The 27,953-nt window shown below is 31.8% G+C and overlaps 1 protein-coding gene across 2 annotated transcripts; it reads right to left on the bottom strand.

Annotated features, from left to right (window-relative positions):
- Positions 1-354: 354 nt before the first annotated feature.
- Positions 355-9,108, bottom strand: LOC133306198 (nuclear transcription factor Y subunit A-10-like). Of its 2 annotated transcripts, none has more exons than XM_061506480.1 (6): positions 8,921-9,108; positions 7,981-8,311; positions 2,126-2,235; positions 1,966-2,034; positions 1,693-1,833; positions 355-1,215 (listed from the first exon to the last, which is right to left on the bottom strand). In XM_061506480.1, the coding sequence occupies exons 2-6, from the start codon at positions 8,240-8,242 to the stop codon at positions 811-813; spliced, it is 987 nt and encodes a 328-aa protein (XP_061362464.1). In that variant the 5' UTR covers positions 8,243-8,311; positions 8,921-9,108; the 3' UTR covers positions 355-810. The 2 variants fall into 2 exon arrangements, with proteins under 2 accessions (XP_061362464.1, XP_061362465.1); XM_061506481.1 differs by having other exon boundaries at positions 7,981-8,286.
- Positions 9,109-27,953: the final 18,845 nt, after the last annotated feature.

Here is a 27,953-nt window from a genome sequence, read left to right as displayed (position 1 = left end):
ATTGAACATATGGGATAGATAATTCTTGATAATCAGTTAATGGGTTGATGCACTGACAAATTCAGTGTAACTTCCATTCATTGTATTTTATGACACGTGAATAAAAAAACATCACATAATCTAGTCGGCTGTCATTTAATTTTTCCTTTTTCAAATGATATAATATTTTTTGTCTCAAAATAAATGATAGTTGCATTGAATCTTCAGTACATCAGTTGCACTAAAGATTTATTCCAGGATGTGGTTATCAGCTAGTTACACCAAATAAAATTTGCAGCATCAGTTGGAATTATTTGCAGTACTTGCTATTTTCCAAATGCAAAAAAGATAATAAAATTTTAACGTTACCCAAGAGGGGAAAACCACACCACTGCTTTATTTTTCTAACAAAGATCACAGGCTAAAGTTATATGATACATTGATCCAGAAAGTCAGGAATCCAGAATAAAAACACACCGTCTAGTCATTATTACAAGCACACGTAACTAGAATTTCATGCTTTTATTTTCACACTAAGACAGACACATAATTGTCTTCTGCATTAGGATACCAAGTCATTAGCTTGTACGATGCCAAAGACAGTCCTGTGCAGAAAGACAAAGACAGTACTAAAGGTTACATTGAGCCAAGGATGAATTGCCTACTCATGAGCCAAGGATGGATTGCCATGAAACCAGATGTTGGATATAACCTCCACAACGAAACTAGTAACAGTAAACACAAGAAACTGAAACTGAGCTTCTTCATCTGGTCACATCAAGGACAGGGTTTGGTGCAACATTGCACCAAGCCCACTTGATTCTTTGCCAATCAAACATTAAGGTTGCAGCAGTTCCCTGATGCTGCAACCCATTTGGTGGGAATGACGATACCACGCCCACCATCTAACATGTCTGCCAGAGAGTGGACAGCAGATCCAAGATGATTGACAGCAAAGCTGTCAAGACCTCCACGTGAATACATGCTAGTCACCTCTGACCCAGAAATGTTTGGACTACTACCATTCTCCTTTGACGAATTTAAGGTTCCAACCTCAGATTGAAGGACTTCAGAACTCTGCGAGCCACTGAACTGCAATTGTACACCACCAGATTTTTTCACTTTGCTTTCACTTTTACCATTTCCATTAACAAAACTCTTTGTGTTCAAGAAACGACCCCCGCATCCTCTTGGTCGACGCATTGCATGGAGATGGCGTGACTCATGCATATAGGGCTGTAAGACAAAAACAAAAAACCCAAATAGCTATTAAAAAAAGGCGAAAAGGATACAATACTATTTCACAAGTAGTCAAAGTCTGTAATCAGCAAAGAAAGTGAGTGATTTATCCTTTGACTTAACAAAGGAATGCTCATGTTGATGTTTAATATTAGCACTATTCTTGGTTCTCTTCTGAATTTAAGAATTAAGCATAATTTTGCCGAAGCACGGATCTTTGAATACACAATGCCTTAATGATAAAATTTATAATTACATGATACAAATTTCAATTGGTCGAGCCTTGGAGCAGGTTGCTTCCTACATTGCTTTACAATCTGACAGTGATAATGTACCATTTTCCATATAAATTTGGTCAGACCATCCTATCACTACTACATTGTTTCAAGGCCAGTGAAGTTGAAGCCACATAATATTCATTTGTTTAAAGATGAAAAAAAAAAAAGTTTGGGATAACCATATGACGAATCATACCTTGCGACGTTTTGTCAATTTCTGGTCAAGTACAGCTTTGGCGCGGGACTGCCTACGTCTTATGATTCCATGGTACTGCTTAGCATTTACGTAGATTGGTCCATCATCAGATGTCATGTTAAGTGGCAGCATTATACGTCCCTAAATTGTTGCAGATGATACATACATGAATTAATAAATAATGAGAGGTTCACAAGATCACCAAATGATAACTAAAAGCAAAAGCATAGCATGTTTATATGGATTAAGAAGCTTGCTGAAGTAAAGACGAACCGAAATCTGAGGTCCATAAGTTGAGAAGAGCCCATAAAACTGATCCGTATAAGGATATTTGGCACAGATCTACAAAGGGAAAGATACCAAGCATAAGCAAAATATGTCCACAAAGAAAATATTAAAACATCAAATTGGTTTTTTCCGAGAGAAGTTTTACCATAGGCTGACTAAATCCTAGCTCAAAACGAGTGTAGGTATCAGTAGGTGATGACTGCAGTGATATGGTTGTCTGAGGCTTTTGTGCATCACCTGACATTTTACAATCATCTGAAGAAGAAACGTCTAAAAGGTTACCCACACGATACTTGATGTGTCAAGTGCAGCAAAAACTGTTATATAGGGCAAAACACAAAGGCTCCCTGATTTTACAAGGGTAAGGGAAAGGATGAATTGTAGGGAGCATTATCCTTGCATTTTTTTTTGTAGCAAAGAGGTGGTTTCCTAGACTTGAATTCGTGACCTTTCGGTCACAAAAGAACAACTTTACCAATTAGTTGCTCTCAAAGTGCAGCACCATCACTTCAAAAAATTGGGGGGAAAATATAATAGCTTTACTTTAATAATTTAATGCATAAAACAATTCTACTGAAGTTTGTGACATAATTTTAGATTCAGACCTTATAACTAGAAAAATCCATTCCAAGTGTGTTTGAAGGGAGCAAATGGGCTTAAATGGATAATATCATTTTATCTGTCTTACAATTTGATAACCATCACTTTAATGATCACAATCTTTACGGAAATTTGGAAGACAATATGAAAGTTTGAGTGAATATGATAAAGCAACCATCTCAACCTAACAACTCAAGTTGTTAAGTGAAGGCTTATCAATGATTTTATATTATCTCTCTCTAACACAACCTTTCACGCAAAAGCCCTTTGGGCTTGAAGCGTGAACAATGCATCAGGCTCGTAGTTGTACTGACTTAATTTCACTATAAAATAGGGGGTGGTGAGGATTGAACTCATGACCCCGTGGTCACAAAGGTTTTGATACAATGATAAAGCAATCATCTTAACCCAACAGCTCAAGTTGTTAAGTGAAGGCCCACTATAGCTTTATATTATATCTCTACGTAGAGAAACAAGAGATGAAAGGATATTGGAATAAATAAATGTGTGAAATAGCACAACGGAGTTTATATTATATATAGAACTATTGAGTATATACAACCTGAAATACATGATGTGTTACTAAGCCTATACTACTTATGCTATATACACAACGCTTCCCCTCAAACTGGAGCATATAAATCATAAGCATCAAGCTTGTTACATATATACTCTATTCGAGAACCCCTCAAAAACTTTGTAAATACATACGCTAATTGGTCATTAGAGGGTACAAAACTAGTCTTAATTTCACCAGCAAGGACTTTCTCGCGAACAAAGTGATAATCTATCTTGATATGCTTGGTTCTTTCATGAAACACTGGATTAAAACAAATATGAAGTGCTGCTTGGTTATCACAAATGAGGGTTGTTGGTCCAGTGTCTCCAAACTTAAGCTCTCTAAGAAGTTGCTTAAGCCAGATGAGCTCGCAAGTAGTAGTAGCCATAGAGCGATACTCTGATTCAGCACTTGACTGGCAACTACATTCTGCTTCTTACTTTTCCAAGAAATCAAGTTGCCTCCAACTAAGACACAATATCCAGTAGTAGATCTTCTATCAGTAGGACAACCGGCCCAATCAGCATCAGAGTATCCGACAACTTTAACATGACCTTTATCTTTATATTCAAGGTCTTTTTCCTGGAAATGCCTTGATATACTTGAGAATACGAATGACGGCATTCCAATGTTCTTGACATGGAGAATTAAGAAACTGACTTACCACACCAACTGCAAATGAAATGTCAGGGCGAATGACTGTGAGGTAGCTCAGTTTTCCAACTAATCTTCTATACCTTTCATGATCTAAAAAGAGCTCCCCCTGATTCAGTAGAAGCTTGATACTTTGATCTATAGGAGTATCAACAGACTTAGAATTTAACAAAACAATTTTTTCAAGAATATCCAGAGCATATTTCCTCTGAGATATCACAATTCCATCTTTAGATAGGGCCACCTCGATTCCCAAGAAATATCAAAGTTTCCCAAGATCCTTGGTCTGAAAATGATGGCATAAATGTTGCTTCAACTAACTAATCTCATGATTATCACTACCTGTGATGACAATATTATCAACATACACCACCAAGTAGATAAACCCGTAAGCTGAATGACGATAAAAGAGAAGAATGATCACCCAACTCCGAGTCATACCAAATTGTTAAACAACAATGCTAAATTTTCCAAACCAAGCTCGTGGAGATTGCTTGAGACCATATAGAGACTTGCGGAGATGACAAACAAGACCCGACTCCACCTGAGCAACAAACTCAGGAGGTTGCTCCATATAAACTTCTTTTGCAAGATCACCAGGAAGAAAAACATTCTTAATATCAAGTTGATAGAGAGGCCAGTGGCGGATAGCAACCATGACAATAAAGAGGCGAACAGAAGACACCTTTACCACAGGGAAAAAAATGTCACCATAATCCAGTCCAAACACTTGAGTGAAACCCTTCGCCACCAAACGGCCTTTAAGATGATCCACTTTACCATCGGAACCAACCCATAAACCCAGTGGTAGCCAACAACAGATTTCCCCGACAGAAGAGGGACCAAATCCCATGTGCTATTGTGCCGAAGAGCACTCATTTCTTCAATCATAGCTTGTCTCCATCCAGAATGTGAAAGTGCTTCACCTGTAGTCTTAGGAATAGACACAAAAGACAAAGAGGAAAAAGATGCAAAATATGATGGAGAAAGACGATGGTAACTAATATTAACTGAATACCTGGCCGGAGGGCGGATATCACAGGTACCTTTACAGAGAGCAATGGGAAGGCAGCTAATTGAAGGTGGGACTGAGCCGAGAGAGGAGATGCAGTCGAATGTGAGCCCACAAAAAAATCTGGAGAAACCGGAAGTAGGGAAACAGGTTGCAACTCATCAGGAGAAGAGGTGACTGAAGGAGAGTCAAACACAGGGACCGAGAAAGACGAAAGGTCTTCAAAGGAGGCGACAGGGAGAGATGACTGAACAGAACCAGAGTCCACAGTAGTAGTAGTAGTTGAGTTAAAAAATGGGACTGATTCGAAGAAAACATTTGTCGAGATAAAGTGTCGACATAAAGTCAGAGAGTAGCAACGATAACTCTTGAGACCGAGGATAACCCAGAAAAACACATTTATGAGACTTGAGAGCTAGTGTATCCAAGTCGAGACCGAGATGATGAACAAAACACTTAGAACCAAAGACGTGTTGTCAAAGGATATAAAGGTTGATGAGGGAACAAAACAAAGTAAGGTACCTGATGAGAAAAAACAGAAGAAGGCATGTGATTAATGAGATAGCATGCGATGAGAACAACATAACCCCAAAACTTGTAAGGAACATTGTCATCAATTAACAATGGGCGAGCAGTCTCAACAAGGTGACGGTTCTTAACTTGGTTACACCATTTTGTTGAGGTGTATGAGGACAAGATATTTGAAGAAGAATGCTATGAGAAGAAAAGAATTGTTGAAATTGATGAGATAAATACTCACAAGCATTATCATTACGAAAAGTACGAATAGAAATACCAAACTGAGTTTTGATGTCATTATAGAATAACTGAAAAATAGAGAATAACTTAGAACGATTTTTCATTAAAAATAACCAAGTACATCTAAAATAATCATCAATAAATGTAAAGAACCAATTCAACCCAAAAACTTAAGCTGGTGGATGAGGCTATATTAATGGTTTTATATATCTCTAACACGCCCCCTCATATGAGAGCCCATTAGGCATGAAGGGTGGATAATGCACAGGCCCACCTACCTGTGCTAAGAAATTCCACAAGAGAAAGTAGGGGGGCGGTGAGGATCGAACTTGTGACCTTGTAATCATTGAGGCTATAATACCATGTAGAGAAACGAGACAAAAGGAATATTGGAATAAATCCACGTGGTTAATAGCACAACGGAGGTTATATTATATATAAAACTACTGAGTATATACAACCTGAAATACATGTCGTGGGACTAAGCCTATACTACTTCTACTATATATACAACACTCTCTAAAAGAATATATCCTGCTGATGCAGTCTCCATTCTGAAGACTATCATTTGTTAGCAATTTTCAAGTTTGAATCCACCGCAGCTAAATCCATTAACTTCCTCCTGAAGTATCTTAACTAATAAAATAAGACAAAGCAAAAGTGCCTCGTGAGGTCCCTGTGGGAAACGGTTTCCTCAAAATTCAAGTCTATTTTAGTACTGAAATGCGCTCCACTTAAGTTTTTTCTTAAGTTAATGATTTAGTCCTTATAGGTTCACTCAAAATTCAATTTAGTCCCTGTAATTTAAAACCATTTGAAAAAGTCCCTATAGTTTTCAAACAATGCAAAATGGTTCCTAATAGTTGGATTTGTTTCTGTAAAGAACCAATTCAACCAAAAGCTTAAGCTAATGGGTGAGGGCTTTTTAATGGTTTATACTATTCTCTAACACGTTCTCTCACACGAGAGCCCACTGGGTTTGAAAGGTAGACAATGCACAGGCCCACCTACCTGTGTTAAGAAAATTCCACAAGAGAAAGTGGGGGCGATGAGGATCGAACCCGGGACACGAGGCTCTGATATCATGTAAAGAACTAATTCAACCCAAAAGCTTAAGCTAATGGGTGAGGGCTTTTTAATGGTTTATACTATTCTCTAACACGTTCTCTCACACGAGAGCCCACTGGGCTTGAAAGGTAGACAATGCACAGGCCCACCTACCTGTGTTAAGAAAATTCCACAAGAGAAAGTGGGGGCGATGAGGATCGAACCCGGGACACGAGGCTCTGATATCATGTAAAGAACCAATTCAACCCAAAAACTTAAGCTAATGGGTGAGGGTTTTTTAATGGTTTATACTATTCTCTAACACACACTCTCACGCAAGAGCCCATTGGGCTTGAAGCGTGGATATTGCACAGACCCAATTTTTGGTTTACTTTTTGTGCTTTTTATTTAATTCTACAAGGGAGGATCGAACTCGTGACCTTATAGTCACTGAAGCTCTAATACCATGTAAAGAACTACTTTAACCCAAAACTTTAAGGTGTTAGGTAAGGGTCTTTTTAATGATTTATATTTTTTTCTAACAGTTTCCAATTTAAGATGAAACTATAGGAATCTAATAGGGTCCATTTTAAAGGGTTTTAAGTGTGGGCACTAAAATGAGTTTGGAGTCAAACTATAGGGATCAAATAACTAATTTAACCTTTTCATTTCTTTGGGGGAGGGGGTAAAGCCTCCACTTCAATATTCTCAATGAAAGCGTTTTTTAGCTTACTTTCTTCAATACAAGTCCGCAAGCACAACATAATCACACTCTAATGTCAGTAAATCAACATGATGGATCAACTTGAAGTCTTTAGATCTTTCATATGTATACTTCATTTTCTTGTGGTGATGGAAACCCTTCTGAACAACAAGCTCCATTGTTGGCATATATTTCTTCTCTCAACCAAGAATATGTCTTAAAAACAAAAACTGGCCCTCGTGTCAAAGCTATTTAACCATGTTCCGTTCATGAAAGCAAAAAGAAACTAAGAGTTCACCAGAGAAAGATATGCTGCAAATTAGTTTCTAGCTATCCAAAGTTTAATTAAAAAGAGTATTGTTTGCTTTATCTTTGATTTCCCAAACTATGCGCAGCTACACTAATATCTGCAGCTTCCCTCCACTTAGATTTTCCCAGACTGAATTATTGCATCACGCACTTGTTTCTTTATCATAAGCCACCTCACATGATATCCATCTCCCAAGACATTACGGCAAAAAGATGCAGTAACTAACTTTTGTGATATCTGTGTGTTATAGTCACAACTCTCTAACAGTTCATATCAATTACTTTTTTTGGTGTAAACGCAATTAACTAAATTATACAACTCAAATAAATAGATACATCCAAAATCATATTAAATACCTGGAAAGATGGTAAACTGAGTTGTGTGTCCTTTACCCAACACTTGTTCAGCTCCTCTTGCCGATTGCTTACTGGCAGCAAGTTGGTCTACACAGGAAGGCAGCTCCAATGAAAAGGGCTTTATTTGGCCACAAGACTCCCCATAAACGGATTGAGATCCAAAAGCATTCCACCAGGGTGCTGAAGTTACAGATGACAACTGCCCAACAAAATTGTGGGCAATTCCTTCATGTTCTTTAAGATAAGCAGTTTGCATCGCCATAAGCACCCTCCAAAATTATCCAAAAGTTGATTTCTAAGTTAATCCTGTTGCAGAAAAGTATACCACTTCCTGTAAGCAAAGATGGAAAAACAATTACCAATACAAGTGAAATAATAAGGTTGAGGGCCAGAAACCATATACAGTATTAAAAGAACAAAATTTTCAAAACTGAAAAAGAAAAAAGAAAAAGGGGAGAACTAGCATAAATAGTATGTTCTACCTCAGATTTTTATCCAGTTTTAAGCTTAAGCGTCAGAAAAGAGGAGCGGAATTGAAAAATATACATCACAACAAAATTCCAATTTCCATAACTTATCAATAATCAATAATAATACAAACAAAAAAGTTTAAGATTATTCTAGAAAGCCTAAGCAATAAAAACTGAAGACTTTAAAGCTTCAAACTGAGACACAAAAGGCGAAGTAGGGAACAAAAGTTAGATGGGAATTACAATCAAGAAAGGCACAACCCAACAACAATCCCAACAGAAAAATACAAACAGGTGAAACAGAAATGAGCATACATACGAAATACAAAAACCCATGTACTTTAACCAAGTACAACACTAGCAGAACCAGAAGAAACATTTAACAAAAAAAAAACAGTCAAGCTCGATAGAGTTGATAAAACCTGTTAACTCAAAGAAGAAGAAGAAAGAAAGAAAGTGAGAGCACTCACACTTGGGACTTAGAGGTAGAAGCACAAGAAGAAGGAGTAGCAGCATCGAATCCTACGAAACCCCATTAGGTTGGAGCCATGTCGGTACAATATGAAGCAAAAACACACACAAACACACAAGGAGAGAGAAAGAGAGAGAGGAGAGGAGAGAGAAAGCACAAGTAAAGAAGAAGAGGAGCGACGAATGCGTACAAATGTAATGGAAATACACCAATAAGCGTTTGCTTTCATGCATAGCAAGGACCCTCCACCTCATTTTAGTACTATGTGTCCCATTTATTATTATTTTTTTATGTTCTAAATGAATCATAACCACCGTTCTCCCTCTTTCTCTCTCTCTCTCTCTTTCTTTCTATCACCTCCTTTATATCTCTAACATGTAATTTAATAGTCCAAAAATTGGCACTAATTCTTTTCAACTATTCCAATGTACACACAATTCTTGCTTTTTCTGCCTCTTTTTGCTCATTTTTTTAGTTTCTCAAACCAAATATAGGAAGGTGCAAGAAATAAGTTTGGGATGGGGGCCAATGCTGTTAACCTGCACCCATCTATTTGTGGCAATGTCCCTTAAACTGTTTTCTAATTTTATATTCTTACTATAATGCAAGTGGAATTAAGTGGGTTCTTAATGATAAGTTTTAGATATTTGAGTTGTGGTCCTGTGTTTGCATCTCTACATGCTTAGCTCTAGGATGGATGAGTTGGCTTCGACCCATTAGGAACATTATCACCTTAATTAGTCGTTTTTTCTATTGAGAAATTTGGTTATTCAAGAAAATTGTCTACATCTGACATTTCTACATAAGTGGTTGTTTCCAACTCTTAAAACCGTTCATGCCCCTTTGAAAACTAAATTGACATAACTTACTTTAAGTTATCTATCGCTTTCTTATGTTATATATATATATTGTTGTTTTAAGACAATAAAATATGGGGTTTCTAGTCTTCACTTTCATTTTAGTTTTAAGTTAGCTGTAGTGTCCTGTTTTTCCTTATAAAGAAAATGATATTGTGGTGTGTACTCTAGAGAAAACCATGATTAACTATTCATTTATTTTGAGTTTCCTTCATACCGACACTGTTATTTTTTTATTGATATTTTTGGATTAAAATTTTCATAATTAGCTTAACTGGTAATGGAGAAACGGTTACGTAATATTATAGGAGTAATTAACTTGTGAAAGAGAGGATTGCATTAGAGCCTAAACCTCCAATATACTTGCATTACTTATGGAGATCATTAATTAAATTTTAACTTTCAAAGGATAAGGTGTTTTCTTTTATATGAAATTTACAATTTACATTAGGGGATACACATCTCATGACCAGAGAATAACACAAAATTCAATGCGGGTTTATATTGGAATTAGAACGTTGGATCCTTAAACTAGGTCACACTCACAGAATCATTCTACTAATTGGTACAGATTTAGTATCTGGATTTTTATTCCTAAAAAGTTTGTTTTTTTTTTTAAATAAAAGTTTTTTTGAGAATTTTTAGATGTTTGAATAACAATTTTCAAAAAATTAAAATTTAAAATAAAAACTAAAATGCTGCTTTTTTGTAACCAGTAGATGGTTGCTTTTGAAAAAAGTAGAAATTAAAAGATAATATAATTTTATTTATTTATGAAAAAAATATAATATAAATTTTTAAAATATAATTTTAACCTCATCCTATAATATCTATTTTATCTCTCTTCGTCCCACGATTATACTATTTTATCTCTTCTTTATTGTAATTTTATATATAAAAAGTGTTTTTTTATTTTAACATCCAAATAATTTTTCTTTATGTAAAAGTGATTTTCATATCATACATCCAAATATAAAATAATTTTACCTTTTAAAAAAAATTCTTTTAAACAAAGCAATGCATAAAAAGTCATTTTTTTAAAAATTCGTCCAAACGAACCCTTACAGTAATCAAATAGTGCCAATTTATGTACCAAAAAAAAAAAAAATAGTGCCAATTTAAACTAAAACTCCTGACTAGGATCAATCACAAGTCAATATTTTAGCCCTTTGGAATCTATATAGTAACTGCATTAAATGCAATTCTAAATGCCTTCACGCTTCAACTTTGAGTTGTTTTATAGCCGGCATAGACCTTAATTAAAGTGCTACAATACAGGAAGGGAAAAAAAAATGGTTTAAAAGACTTTGGAGTTGGCTCTACGAGCCTTTTGAATTTTAGTGGTATATGTAGATTCTGCTCCCTTCACCTTACACTATTGAGCTTCATTCTCATTAGCTGGCTAAATTGTTTTTAAGATCTATTACTGTAAGCATTTGTATCTTTTTACATTATATATTATTTTCCGTTTTATAAGTATAAAAAAAAGAAAACACACACACACAAAATTAATAGATCCTATACATATAATAATGAATTTTCTTATAATTATTTTTGTGTCTTTCTTTCTCATAAAAATTTAAAAAAAAAAAAAAAAATTCACCAAAGTATCAAAATCCATGAGAAAAATATTCCCTAATTAAGGCAGATCTCCAAGTTAACTTTTACTTAGGAGAACCCTTTCGTGGCACCATCCGTTCCTTTTCAATCATCTTTTTTTGGGATAAGAACCTTGTCAACTAATAATTAAGGAAATGAATTTTCTCATTTAACATGATCATGTCATGTGTAAGAATTTTAGTCATACAAAAGAAAATCAACGATTATGATTATGTAACTACCTATCTTTAATTTTTTTTCTCTTCCTCTATCACCATTGATCTACCTTTGTATGGTTATGATTTCTTAACATGATATGATCACGTTAATTAACACATGAGAGGATTCACTCCCAATAATTATACATTGTATAAATGAGAAACCGTGTATAATTATTAACCACTAACTGAAAAGAAATAAATAAAAAGGAATCGAAAAGGAGGGGAAAAATCAGAGAAAAAGGTAGAGGAAGGACCACACATTAATATCCATGCGTTGGTTTTGTTTCTAATTATTATTATTATTTTGTCCTCGTTATCAAAAAGATATCCTCTTCTTTCACTACGCTCTCTTCTGTTTCTTATTTGTCTTTTTGTTGTTGCTGGAGATAAATATGAACATCAAACTGCTAACAGAGACGGAAAAAATATTTTTATGCTGTTTATTCCCCTAACATAATTTCTAAAGGTAAAATTTTATGTAGCTTGTTTGAAGTATGGTTAAATAATAGAGATTTTGATCTTTATTTTCAATGCTGCGGTTGATTGCCTTATTAATTATAAAATTAATAATATTTCAAATAGTATTCTATGTAGTTTTGTTTGTACATAGACTTGATTCCTACTCTTGCCCTGTTTCTTTTCTACGATGAAGGGTCATTTTCTTTAATTTAAAATTTTAGTAAGAGAAGGATCCAAGGCGTCACCAGGAAGATATAAAAAGTGCTGTTGGGGTTTAGGCTTTCGAATTAGCTCCCCATCTCCAAATTATATAAGATTTCATAGTTAGGTTCATACTTCATATCATTCACACTATAACATATGTCCCACATTTCGTCATTGTTCCATCTTCACAGGGTAGGTAACGCTTTTTATTGATATATATATATATATATATATATATATATATATATATATATATATATAGGGAGGGATCATTTGACTCCAGAGTAAGATTTAAAAGTCTTACTCCTCATCTCAGCCTTTGATTTCCGTTCATCCAACGGTTATCATTTAATAAGTTACAACAATTAATTAATTATTAATTTCAATTAAATGATAACTATTGGATGAACGGAAATCAAGGGCTGAGATGAGGAGTAAGACTTTTAAATCTTACTCTGGAGTCAAATGATCCCTCCCTATATATATATATATATATATATATTAGTTCTAGTTGATATATATTAAAGATGAGACGCCTTCCTATGGAATTTACCAAAGAGGTCGGATCTATGTGGAAAATCAAGAGGACTAAGTAACTTAGGATGTATTTGTATTTGTATCTGTTCTGTTTTTTAATTTTTAAAAAATATTTTAAATTATTTAACAAAACAGAAAATATTCAAACAAACAAAAATTGTTTAATAATTTTTATTTTGAGAAAATGTTTTTTGAAAGCTTGAAATACTTTAATGGTGTTTGGCAATATAATGACTCCGGTGACGACGGCACCACTAGCATTGATGGTAGTTCCAGCGATATTAATGGCAATGATAATTTGAAATGAAAACAGAAAAATCATAAAAAAAATTAAGAAAAAAAAAACAGGGGTTTGCATTTATCATTTAACATGACACAACAAAATTTCCTACACATACAATATTTTGTGGGGCCCACACTTTTTGAAGAAAAAAAAAATTACGCCATGCACACAAAACGAATATCTATAATATTACACAATCACTTTTCCTACAACATAACTCTTATAAAATCCAAAAAAATAACTAAAATGTGTTTTTGCTTTTATATTCTAAAAACAAAATGAATAAGTTTTAAAAATGAATATTTTATTTTAAATGAAGCCATTACATTATATTATATTATATTAAATAAGGAAGAAGTTACTATGATGTAATTAATTTAATAATAATTCATATATTATCATCTTATTAGTTGTTATTGAATTATCATTATATTGTTAAATTGTTTACATTATAGTGACTTCTTGCATATATAATTAATGACTTCTTGTTTATTTAATATAACGTAATATAGTGTAAAGGCATGAAGTCATTAAAGAAGCACGAAGTTACTATGATGTGAATAATTTATTTAATAATTTATTGCTTACTTAATAATAATATAGTGTAATATAATAAAGGCATTTAAAAAATAAAATTATTTTGTATAAGTATTTAAAAAATAATTTTAAGTAAAAATTAGTATTTTGACTTTTTTCATAAATAAGATAGAAAGAGGTTATACTTATACTTACAAACTATTTTTCTTTATAATCATTTTCTTTATTAGAAGATCAAAATCAAATCAATAGTGATAAAATAACATCAAATGAGAGTGTTGATTTGATTTCGATGAAGATATATAGGCGAATTATGCGTTTATATTAAGTGAGCAAGAAGTTATTAAATAAATTATTTACATCATAGTAACTTCGTGCTTCTTTAATGACTTCATGCCTTTAGACTGAACTCAGCGCAAATTTTCCCCCCAATATTCTTCAACAAGTGCTTCTGCCCTCGCAAGTACTAATCCGGATCCACCTTTTTGAAAGCCTATACTTCCAAAATTAGACTATAAAAAAAAGTAATTCAAAAATTAAATCGAACCGAACTTGATTAATATATCAAAAAATAAAAAATTGTATGTACGAAAAATCTAATTTTGAGAAGTGGGTTTTCTTTAAATGGAATTGAAATTGAAGGTACGATACTAACATAACTGTTGAGCCGGCGAACAAAGCTAGAGTATCAAATTATAGATGCAGTGTTAGTGGAAAAGGAAGCAACCGCCTTTTTCACTTTTAAGCTGAAAAATTCACCAAACAGTTATAACTTTGTTTTTTAGTATATTTTTTTTAAACTTTAGTTTTATTAATGACTTTTAGGCTAAATAAAAGTTGGGTAAACAAACTTTAAAAGATTAAAAAAATATTTGAGGGGTTGAAAACAATATTATTAAATTCAGACTCACTCTTCTATCAATGAATTACTAATTCAATCAGTTAAACAGTATTTATAATGTAATACTATATAATAATAAATTTATAAAATTATATATAATACAAAGTGTTGGTATATCATTAAGCATAACTCATTCTATCAAGTCACAATTTTATAACTATTCTGAGTTATTCACAGAACCGATCCGTTAATTAGCTAGACCGAATCCGTTGATGGTTCAGTAAGTTCGGTTTAATCTTAGCAACAATGGTTAAAAAGTTAATTCAAACATTAAATCGAGCTTTTTAATTACGTCAACAATATTCATTTGGTACATTTAAATTATGGGTCCCTTTTTTTCATTTTACAAAAATTTCTACAATTATTTTTTAATTACGTACTTTCGAAAGTATATAGTTATAATATTAAAATTATTTTTATTAACTATATATTTTCAGGATTACATTATTAAAAAATTATTGCTAATTTTCTTTTGATTATATACTTTCAGGAATAGATAATTAAAAAATGATTGTACAAATTCTTAGAAGATGAGAAACACATTTCCTTTAAATTATACTAAGTTACTTTCATTATTATTTAGGATACATCATGTGGGAACCACCGGTTGTTGTCGTGTTGATGTAAAAGGGACAATCAAGTTGGCAGCACAATATTGTTAATTATTTGTATGTTCTGAGAATTTAACAGAGCAATGTAATTATTAATTACAAGTCAATGACTTAGTTGAAACAATTTTGACCCTTAGATGTGCGTGTAAAAACAAAGTAAGTAGTAAGAAGAACGGACAAAATTGGATTCGATTCGAAGACAAGGTCGACCAGATCGAGAGGACCGGTTTGGACTTATCAGCGGAGTTGATCCGTAGAAAATTCCTAGTTAAAAATAATAATCCGGAAATAACCGCTGAAAATTTTGTTAGAAAAATCTTGTCAACAAAAAATTCTATTGATTGAGTAGAAGCTGTGTGAGATTTACTTATTATGATTTTTTTTTTCTTTCATTAATTATGAAGATGATGAATGGAATAAACTTTTGACGGGGGGAATAAATTATTTATCACTGAAAACAATTATTGTTGATAGATAAAAAATATTAGTGATAAAAATTTCAAGCGGAATATGATAAAAAGTTGTAGTAATAAAGACGGATTTTTTTTTTCTTTATAACGAGGCAGAAATGAAGGAGATAAAAAGGAACGAAAAAGTATTGTGCTCTTGAAAAAAATAGAAAATTATATTTACAAATTATAATATGTACTAAGAATAATAGATTCCAGTACATAGAATATGATCTCTAATACAAGTGTATAGTTTGTAAAAAAAATTATAAATATAATTCTATCCTTTAAAAAAAAAACAAATGCGCATTTTTATAAGATAACTTTTCTGACATAGAGAAGACTTATTGTGAAAAGTTGGAGATTCAGTAAGATGAATAATGAGTATGTTTTTGGAGATAGTGAATGACAGTATTTAGTATCCTTATGAAGATTAAAAAAAAAAAAGATAGAAAAACTATAAGCTCAACATCCAAGAGGTTGGTGTAATTGAGAGGACAAAAATGGCCTTGCAATTGAGTAGTACTAGAAATTAATGTGTATCTACTTGTATTCGTTTAATGAGTTTTGGAAAGCAATAGAAGAAAAAATGAATTTGAATGAATTTATGATTGATATGTCAATTGTGTTAAATTATGGTGAGTTGAACAGTTTCTCTTCTTATTATTTATAATATAACGAGAACTAAAATTGAGACTATCTACTGAATAATCAATATAAGAAAATCGAAAATGTCAGTATATAAAAAAAAGTTTATTTTTGCCTTATGGTTTTATATCGAAATATTGCACTCGTCTTCAAAGATTTTTATATTCGTCATCTCCTGATAACTAAATATAATACCTAATGTATGCAACAAATTCACAATTATACCTTTTTTATGATGATTATTCTATTTCACAAGGAGCATTGCATATTTTTTTGTCAAATCGTTACAAAGTTGTGCGGGTAGATATATAGAGGTAAGATCTTTTGACACCGGTGTCAAATTTGAAATTTGACATCTCATCTGAGAATCTTTATATCAAAAAAGATCAATGGTGTCACATGCTTACAAATCAAAGTCGTTGATCTTTTTTGATCTAACAGTTCTCAGATGAGGTGTCAAATTTCAAATTTCACACCGGTGTCAAAGGATCCTGCCTCATATAGAGGGAGGATCCTGCCTCATATATATATATATATATACATATATATATATATATATATATATACATATATATATATATATATATATATATATATATGGTATAATCTGGAGGTATCCCCATTCAACCTTTTCCGGTCACCTTGCACTCGGAGTATGGCCATGTAGGCTAGCACTTATTGGAACAGCGGGTGCATTGAGCTTCCCTACCGGAGGAAGGATGAGACTAATCTCTCATTCAAGGAGGGAGGCACATCCTCTGACCCTCAAAGATTTGCCAAGAATTTGCTTGAGGCAGGGTTTGAACCCCTGACTCAAGCAAACCCTTAAAAGCTCAGTTACCAACTGAGCTACCCTGGGAGATTGTAGATCTATATTTAACTCGCTTTAATTTAGAAAAAAAAATATATATATATATATATATATATATATATATATATATATATATATATATATCACTGCACTGTTAGTTATTGTTGTTCGAATTTTTTTTCCAGTTTGGAGTATATATATAGATACTGCCTCAAATGCACGAACACGCTGAATTTTATAAAAATTGCGTGTCGATTTTGGGACATGTGGTCAATTTTTTGACACTTTTCGACACATTTTTCCCCACACACAGTCAACTTTTTTCGACACGCGATCAACGTTCCGACACGCATTCGATACTTTTTTTTTAGGTCTTAATTTTAATTTATTAACTAAACATAAAGATAATAATTTATAAATCAATTTTTTTCTGTTATGAAATTTGACATGAAAAATTAACAAGGTACAAAAATTATTTTTGTTTATATTTATGTTATAAAATTTGGATATTTGATTGGTTATATAACTTATTATGAGCTGTTATATGTATTAAATATAAATTATATTATATATATTAAAAATATTATTTAATATTAAAATGTGTCCCAACATGTCAAAATATGACATTTTTTAGAATTAATGTATCAACGTGTCGTATCGTTTCGTATTCCATATCCCGTATATAACATAGGATACTTTGTACGGGGTATATTCCATATTCTTATCTTTTTACATAATACCTCAACTCAAAATGATATCTCGTTAACTTTGAATGCACTAGTCAATGTTTGTCAATAAAGTTATGGCAAGATAAAGTAGAATTTGGACATGTGTTAAAGAGACTGCATACAGTATAAGATTCAACCCTACAACCTGAACATGACCAAAGGAATATTCATCAATTCAGTTATTAGAGCAATTAATTAACTTAGCTCAGACTATAAAGAGAAAAAGTTTCAACTCTACATTCCTACAGTCTATATAGACCCCTATATATCCTGCCATGACCATATATCCTCGTATAATGTTTTTTTGCCTATCCATTTATAGAAGTTTTTAAGACTCGTTACAGATTTAATCTCTTACTTAGTTGAGAAATGAAAGTGGTGCAGTTTCTAATCTAAAACAATCTAGTAAATATGGTTTATCATGGATGGGACCCCAATATATACGGCCAGTCTCTCCATCCCATCCATCCTTTACAATTTATTGTCCTTTCTCCTTCTCCCTTAGGTTATAAACATTTTGGGGTTTATGTTTATGTTTTATGTTTATAAACCTTTTGCTGCGTGGTGACCCAAAAGCACAATGGCCATCCAAGTGGAAATCTAATGTAAGGGCACGTAGAAAAAAGAGGTGGGTTTTGTATTTTGGCTATTAGATTTGCATTCCACATGGGATATGGAGCCACAACTATTGCACTTGCTAAAAGATTAGCACATACACTACCACTATCGGGTTCATGTGGGACATGCCAAGGGAGCTTTTCTTGCTTTTTGCGTTAAAAATAAAAAACAAAAGCAAGTTGTGGTGTAGAGAAAGAGACCTCCATTCCTAAAAGTTGGTTAGCATCGCCCTGTGGTTTCTATTGAAGTGTGCTTGCTGATTAAGTTTTTGTTTGTACGTTTCATATGTCCGTACACATGAATGTTGAACCTTTTTTTCCTTTACAAAAGTAATATTTTTTTCTCAACTGATAATGATCAAATAAAGAATCTATAAACAAATTTAATCTTTTGTGATGAAAATAGTTGCGGTATACTATTCTTATTTACATATAGAAGCTCTATTACAAAAAAAAAAAATACCCCAGGAAATAAGTAAATGAAGGTGTATATACTTTAAATGAATTTTTTTGAGATTAATGTTTCTCATATTGTATGAGATAAAATTATCTCCTACACATACATAAAAGTGTATGGAGCCATGTGAAGAGAAAAAAATATATGAATAACACATACTTTTATATATTTTTAGGAGATAAAATCATCATTTACATACAATATGTATACAGTATCATTTCATTATAATCAATTTTATATTATATTTTTTTTGTACTTACAGTTTGATTTCGTTACTTTTTTTCTTAGAAATGATTTCGTTACTTATGTCAAGTAAAATATGTCTCCTAGATATGTACTAAGAATAACAACTATTCACTAAATGATGGTAGCTCAGTTGATAATAGGAGAGTTAAGTAAGTGGAAAAAAGAGAGTTTAGATTCGATTCTCACATATCACTTTTGAAAACACAACGAGTAAGTAGCAATCCCACTATAGAGAAAAATGTTATTATCGTTCCTTTTTTGAACAAATCATAAAATTCTACATTTTGTTAAGAATTTGTATGACTTTTTGAAATATAAAGACTAAAATCGCTACTGAGATAATGATCCACATAAAAGAGCTGCATAACCAAATATCGTCATACTTACATATCTCTATATTTGACATGTCCTGCATTTCGGATTAGTCTTATAATCGACTCAAAAAGTGAAAACTTACGAGAATATTAAAAGGAGCCAACTCACCTCAAAGAGATAATTAGGATTGAGTTAATTTAAAAAAAAAAAACTATTCAAACCAAAATCTCCTCGATGAACATTGATTTAAAGTTAATTAAGAAGATAAAAATATATATTTTGGACTGCCATAATTCTAAAAGCTAACTCTAACTTTTTTGTTTAGGTTTTTTGGCAAGTCACGCTAACTGTAAATTTAAAGGTGACGTCTCTACTAAAAGCAAAAACAAAGTTGATGTATGTGTAGGTCTTTTTAACCTGGTGTAGTTTATTCAATGCGTGATTGAAAATTAAGTAGAGCACTAGCCACTAAGTCACCTAAAACTGACTAAGATTTTCTAAGGATCAATTTAGGAGTTGATTGAGGGGTTAACTTTACAAATTTTAATACATTTAAATAATTTTAATTTTAAAAAATAACTGTTTTGTTTCTTAATTTTTTGAAGTTAAGAATGACATTTTTTTCATATAATAAAATTTTTATCAAATGTTTTTCGCAAAGAAAAAAAAATTGATTCAGTGTTAAAACTTTACAACTTTTTTTTTTGGTAGTTAAAGATTCTAGCTTGGTTTCGCAAAGATTGGGAAGTCAATTTTCAATTTGTTTCCCGTGAATACAATAAATGCGTTCACTAGCTTGCTGGAACATGAAGAAGATCGAAAGTTAAGGAATAAGTTTATAGACTTGTTCCCTCCCGGCAATATTGTTAAAATCGAGATTTTAAGTAAAATCGGAAGAGGATTAAAAAATCGTAAAACGTAAAATTATAATATTAAAAAATCTTAAAAGCGTAAAAGCGTTTAGAATATTGGTAAAATAATTTTGATGAAAAAAATCGTAAAAACATAAAATTGTAATGATAAATCAAGATTTTAACAACCATGCCTCCAGAATTACAAGAAAATTTACGAAGATGATTTAGCTAAAGTTTCAAGCTTTAGTTTTAATATCCCTTAAAAAAAAATTTGGTAATCAACATCCCTTAATTTTAGTTTTGTTTGTTGTGTTATGGGCTAGCTCTTTAACTACCAAAAAAGAAAAGAAAAAAATTGATTCAGTGTTAAAAATTTTCTTTTGATACAAGTGATTAAACAAAAATTACTCAAGAGTTTTAGGAATTTTCACTTAAAAACATTTAATTAAATTCTATCCCAAGATAATAACAGCATGCACAAAATAAGATATAAGTAAAAAAATAATTAATCACGACTTGATATAATATAGTATCAAATAAATAAAGTAAGATCAAATTTTAAAAATAATCAATACGTTAAATATATTAAACATATTTTTTTCTGGTACATTGTCAGGAGGTATCCCCAATCAACCTTCTCCGAGCACCATGCCCTCGGGGTACGGCCCGTTTGGGCTAGCCCCTCATTGTAACAGTGGGTGCACTAAGTTTCGCAACCGGAGAAAAGACGAGACTAATCCTCCAACCGAAGATTTTTGGCTTATCCTCTGGCCCCCAAAGATTTTCCAAGAAACTGCTTGAGGCAAGGTTTGATCCCTGCACCAAGCAATCCCTTGGGAGTTTAGCTGCCAACTGAGCTACCCTCTGTGGTTTATTAAACATATTTAGTTATGTATGAACAAAAATTATTTTATACCCGTATAAATTACCTAAAAGACCTTCTTCTTTTTTTATCTGTAAGTTGATGATTTTTATATGGGGTTTGTATTTATCATGCAACTTGATACAAATTTTTTTTCTACATACACAATATTTTATAGGGCCCACATTTTTTAAAGCAAAAAAAAAAAATTTAAGACACGAAAAACGAATCTTTATAATAACATAAGTCTTACAAAACCCTTTCTATATATATTCCCGAAACTTGTCTGAGATTGTTAAGTAAATCAAGATGTATCTTCTCTTTTCTTGTACGGATTCGAGTTTTCTGTTTTTCTTTTTCTTCATCATAGTATATTTAAATGCATTATTATGAGAATAACTCTTTTATTTTGTTGTGACTAAAAGTCTTTTTCAATAATTGTCTTTTTTTAAAAAAAAAAAATTCTTTGGTTCTCTCATTAAACACGACCTATTGACCATCGTCCCCAACCTATATTATTTAGTTACCAATCAAGTTAACTAGGTTAATTAATGAGTTCAATTTCCTGAGTGCAATATTTTCATTTTGTGTTATATCATCCCATTTCTATTATAGCTTATTTTCCTACAATTATTTGTAGTAAAAAAAAATATCAAGTTAATTGTATAGACTTTACCAATAAAATTAATAGCAAGTATTTGAACCTAGCAAGTTAATGACAGATTTTTTTTATTTTTTTATGAAACTGACTTGAACTCAAAAGTGATTTTTGTTCCATCAGTTTCTTATTTAGTCACCAAAAAAAGAGATGACTGTTGAAAATAGTACAAGGGAGCCCAAAACCTTTTACAAATGATTATTCCATCAATGGATCAAATGATAAACCACAATAAGTGGGCTAACACCACATCTCAACCCAAAAATCAAAATCTCAAGGCTATAGAACTATGAGTCTTTTGCACTTATATAGTCCTCACTTGGTCTATGTTTAGCCAAACCTCTTACTTTGATACTAAAGTTGATAATGGTATGGGAGATCCCAAAATCTTAAGGCTATAGATTTATGAGTCTTCTGTGCATATATGGTCTTCAAATGGTCTATGTTTAATTACTGTGGCACTTCACTACATCACTACTCATATTTTAATATTTTCAACCATGAATGATAATTTGTGGTTTTAAACCTATAATTAAAATCAAATGATGGTAGCTCAATTGATGCAAAGGAGCTGAACATGTGGAGGTGAGGTGAGAGCATGTGTTCGATCCTCTCCAATATCATCTTTGGGAGGAGTTTAAAGCCTTAATCTTAGACAAACCCCGAACATATTTGCCTCCCGTGAATGATACATGTGGTTTGTCAAAAAAACAAAAAAAACTATAATTAAAATGTTAATATATATAGTTAGGAAAAAACTACTCTTATGTTACATGTGATAACTTTCTCTCCTACACACCATTCGATAACTGTGTCACATTTTTCTTTTCTTTTATTTTTATTTTTCAGGTGGTGGAGTCCACAAATTTATCTCTATAACATGAGATAATTTATCTCCTTTAATATGAGATGAATAAAACTCGTAGAGTAAAATACATAGCATAGAAGGGATAAACCTTTCGCTACACTCAATACCTTGTGTAGTATTTTATAGACGAGAAAGGGTAAAAATAGTTGCTTTCCCTTTCCCTTTCTACTGAAACCTGAAAGTGTGAAAAGCATCGGGCTTAATGCCCTCCTTCTATACCCAAAAAAAAATAAAAAAATTCTGAAAAGCACACTTCAATTTTATTTTATTTTTCCAGACCGTGGCCTCTAGGCTCTTGGATATTCATTAGTCTAGGTTTTATACCGAATCTAGCTAGTTGACTGAGATCTTAGACATGCATGTGCGAGGCTCAAATTATCGAGCTCCATGAATATCAGTTGGAGAGAAAAGTGAATGTCTTTAACTTTTTTTTTTTTTTCCTTTTTTAGTAAAGAACTTTTTTTAAAAAAACAATGCATGAATGCCTTTAAGGTCAAACTAGACGATAATATATCAACACACTAGCAAATGTATTATGCCATAGTGGGTTTGGTATATACCTAGTCACTTGGTTCTAAGAATGAGATGGGTAGAGTTTGGATTCATGAATATTGTATAGAAGGCTGGAACCGCAAAGCAACAATAAGTTAAGTTGATTTTGGACATTGGGCACGAATTATATAAGAGAAAGCTTGAATTGGGCTGGCGAATGCTGAAACAAATTCAATGTACGTACGAGCGTGCTACGCCGGGATTACGACATGATCCATAGGATAATTATATGTGGAGCTTGGAGTGGTGACATCCTCAAATCTTACAGTGCAAAAGAAAGGGTTATTATATATGGTGGAAAACACCCAATTCATAGAACAGCAATGCTTTTGTCAAAAAAAGTATATTAATTGGTTACAATAACATGGCATACAGCATTCTGTTTATTAGCCAACTTTTTTAAATTAAAATCGAAAAAAAAAAATCATATAGTTTTCACGCCAGCTCATTAGTGAAAATTTAATAAATTATTATTCTTTCTTGAATCTTAACTTGTCTCTTAATTAATAGAATTATGGACAACTAGTTAGTTTTGCCGAGGGGAAATAAATGATCATCAATTAAGCAACGATGCTTGTAGTATTCAATACGTTTTTGAATAAAGGTCACTTCGACTAAGTGAAAGTAACGGACCGGGTGTTTATTATATAAGTAAAGTGGTTACAAAAGATAATGTTAACATTAAAAAAAAATTGAAAATTTATTTTATTATCTACATCTTTATTACCTCTTTAAATTGGTGCAAAGGTTAAGCCGTATACAGTAACGCCATAATAAATTGATAAAATTTTTCTCAAATTAATAATATCTAATGTGATTCCAGGTGAATAAGTGTTGCGATTGCAGTAAGTATATCGTTCGTTTCAAGTAATTAAAGTGGAAGTAAAGTATTGTCCCTCGAGGATTGATGCACCAAGTATTATTATAACTAGTCCCCTTAATTTGAAAAATTCAGTTTGGTTTAGAAAATTGATTTTTAATTAAAATAAAAGTAATTAAAATTAAATGCAATGGAAATTAAGAACATTCAAGAATAATCAAGAACGCAAAAAGAGATGCGATTAAAGAACGGTAAGAAACTGTAGTCAAGATACACTTCACATTAGATCCTCCTAGAGTAGTTTAAATTAAATTCAATAATAATTCATCTCAGATATTTCAAACAATTCATCTTCTAAAAATAGTTGGTTAAATCCTAATGTCTTAGTGAATTTAACCCTTTACTCTAATTAGAATCATAATGTTCTAGTAATTCCTCCTCGAATAGGCATTAAACACAATGAATTATGAAGTCTACAACTCAAACAAGTCTATGTCTAGATCATGCAAGAATTGATATTTTATCTCTGTCAGGATTAAAACCTCAATATGTCTATTGTGAGCTCTAACCCTCAAATCCCTATAATAGTGATCAATTCATACAAGGATATAGAAATTCATGCAAGGTAAAACACAAATAATTGAAACAATTTATTAAAGAAACAATTTAAACCACAAATAGTATTCACGTCGGATCCATTATCCTAACTACAAAAGAAAACTAGCCAGACATAGCTAGCTTAAACAACACAAAGAAATAAAAAATAAGAAGAAGAAGTCATGAAGAAGAAGAAGAAGAGTCAATGTTGCTCAATCTCCTTCGAGCTCATCTCTCTCTGAAATCTTCAACTTTGGTATCCGGTGTTCTCTTCCTTCCTCTATGTCCTCTTTTGTTTCCAAGAGTTGCCTTTTTATAGTGATGAAACCACATATTTTAATTTCTCATAATATCTTCATTGGAATCTTCACGAGAATCTCCAATCATATCTTTAATCTAATCCATCAAATCCTTCCTTTTAAATTTAAAGGAAAAATTTTCTTAAAAATATTCAAAGAAAGATTCAATAAGATCTTTAATGATTCAGAGATCCAAAACAAATCCACTTGAGCTCTCCAATTTATCTCTTTATTGAGTTGAAAATTACTACAAAATATAAGAATTTTTATGAGAATATTATTGAGAATAAAATAACAATTTAATTATAATTCTCATAACTTTTAATTACTTTTAAATCAATATCATGCTCATATTAACCCATAATATATAGTAAATTGGAGACTCATCACTAAGAAAAAGTGAAAAACTATGTCTTGATCAACAAGTGTACTTGATACAATCATAAAAGACAGCTTGAAGATGTTAAACAATCATTATGTAATTAAGGTTTCTAAGCTATGTTCTAACAAGATGATTGAATATATGCATCCATCGTATGAGACTAAAAGCTTGAGTTAGGATGATTGAACCTTTTGCGGAGTGACGTGCGTTTCATAGGAAATCATACGGAAGGATATTGGGTTTCTCCATTGACAAAGCTATAAAAGTAAAGGGGTGCAAGAGTTATTCAAGCTGATAGAGAATGTTGTTCCTCTTGAACTCTTGGACCATTGTTTAGAACCAGAGCTACTCCAGGAATTAAAGGGACTAGATAAACGTTAATTCTAACAGGGTTCAAAAATGTTTTTAACTTTCAGCTGAAGGACATGATTGAGCATTTGAGCCCTTTAATTTCGAAGTGGCCAGCCTAATGGGGTTATGACACGTGGTTGATTCCCATAAGTGAGAGCGTTCGAATGCGTACTAGTCAAACACAAACAGCGAGTTCTTATATAGTAAGGCAGTTGGAATTAACATGAGTAGAGGAATTCAGGGCAGTGAAACACAAGCATACGCATAAGGGAATAGACCTCGAAACAGTTTTTAATTAATTCTCAAAAATTAGTTTTTATTTTTTTAATTGAAATAAAATTAATTGTGATTTTTAAAAATAAATAAATTTCAAATGCCTCTCTTTCCTTGCCATTCGAGCGTGTTGTGACACACGTCCTTACAATGATTAATATAAAACACAACTAAACTAACAATAAAGTAAAACAAGTCCTAAATAGAAGAGAATAAATTAACATTGTTATCCGCGTCTCTACCAATAACATACTGATTCAAAGCAAGAGACAGATTTGTTGGGAAGATTCATGCTGTTGAACATCCAATGGAAGTCGTGGTCATCTAAAGCCACTCAAATGTTTGCACGCATGCGTCCAAAATTAACATCTTTTTGGACATGGAAAGGTGGTGGACATTATGACAAATCAACATCTATCTCTTTGAAGAAACTTCAGAGTTCAAAGTTCAAAGCTTTAATTAAGGTACAACAAACGTTATAGAAAGTGCAAAATTAAAAAGAAAATACATCATCATATAATTATGTATGAACATATTATTTAAGAAAAATTTAACTATTAGAACAATTAATCATAAAATGTTGCTCGGTTGCTAAATTAAATCCTATAATATAGATTTTGCATAAAGTAAATGAAGATTTCCTCGGAATCGAAATTATGGAAGGACAAAGAATTTGGGAAGGAAACTTATCAAACGGTGTGTTTGCTAATGTTTATATATCAAGTTTAATAGATTTAACGTGTAATATTTCAGGGTAAAATTAATCTTATGTTGCATAAGTTAGTGTATCTCATGTTGTGAAACAAAATCAAGATGGAATTCACTAAAAAATAAAAAAATCAAGATGAGACCCAGTTTGATCTTGTTTCAGATACACCATTTTATGTAACATAAAATTAATTTTATCCAATATTTTATTTGGATTTTCGAGAGCTAGCAAACTTGCTTCCCTTATTTAAATCAGGACCAAAATAAATCTACGTATTGAATTTCGGATAAATTTACAATTTAAGACAAGTGCTAATCATCTTCGATATTAAATTAGGGAAAAGTTCCATGCTTTACTATGTGTTTCTACACGGTGAAGGATGATTAAGGGGGGAAAAAGTACCATGGATTTAAATGAAAATTGGGATTGCCACTAAGCTTTTAGCAAGTGGATTAGTGTTTCGGAATCTTCGTCGTCTTTCCCACCTAGGGTGATTACTGATTAGACGTTATACAATTTTATTGCTGTTATAATAAAGATTCTCTTTTAGAATATCGAGCTTTTAAAATGCGTTAGAATCTTCTCCAGCAATAAGTCGTACTTTCTTATTTCTTCTGATCCATGGTGGCACTACCGCAGAAAAAGTGGGGAGATATATCATTACGTTCGTGAACTCTAATACATAGGACACTAACATTATTAATAATAATTTGTGCGTTCGTGGGTTAGGCAAACTATGTATTAGTGGATTTTATTTGTTTATTGAAGTAGCCAAGTTTATCTGAGTATGTTTTGATTATTTAAGCTATTTCACGACAGGTTTATCCTGTAGCAGAAATAAAAATAAAAAGCAAATACAAAATTAACTCGTTTTGAAAGAGATGATTTCATTGTTTATTTATCATAATTTTATTTATTATAAGGGATTTGATAATGAGTGTAAATAAGAAATATTTAATATTATATATTAAAATTTTATTTTTTGTTTTCAATTTTTTATCATTTAACATTAGAAGTGTAAATGAGTCAGATGATTTATCAGAAGTGTATGTCAAGTTAGGTCTGGTCTAATATATTCAATAGAATAGAAGAGACTTGAACTTAAAAAAAAAATTATTTAGAAAATATGTTATAGACCTACTTGTACATAGTCTGACCTATTAGTCTTCAAGTCAGCATATATTGTATTATTTATTTTAATTAAAATAAAAAAATTATTATTTATAATATTTTAATTAGTAAATATATATATATATTTATATTTATATTTATTTAGAGCAAAGTTTAGTACGACTCAACCCATTTATACGCTCCAACATTATTTTT

The sequence above is a fragment of the Gastrolobium bilobum genome, unplaced genomic scaffold (genome assembly GCF_033153095.1).
Source record: "Gastrolobium bilobum isolate Gb01-03AN ecotype WA unplaced genomic scaffold, APGP_CSIRO_Gbil_v1 utg6649, whole genome shotgun sequence".
NCBI lineage: Eukaryota > Viridiplantae > Streptophyta > Magnoliopsida > Fabales > Fabaceae > Gastrolobium > Gastrolobium bilobum.
Note: the sequence above shows the minus strand (reverse complement) of the source record. Positions and strands in the feature narration are given on the sequence as shown.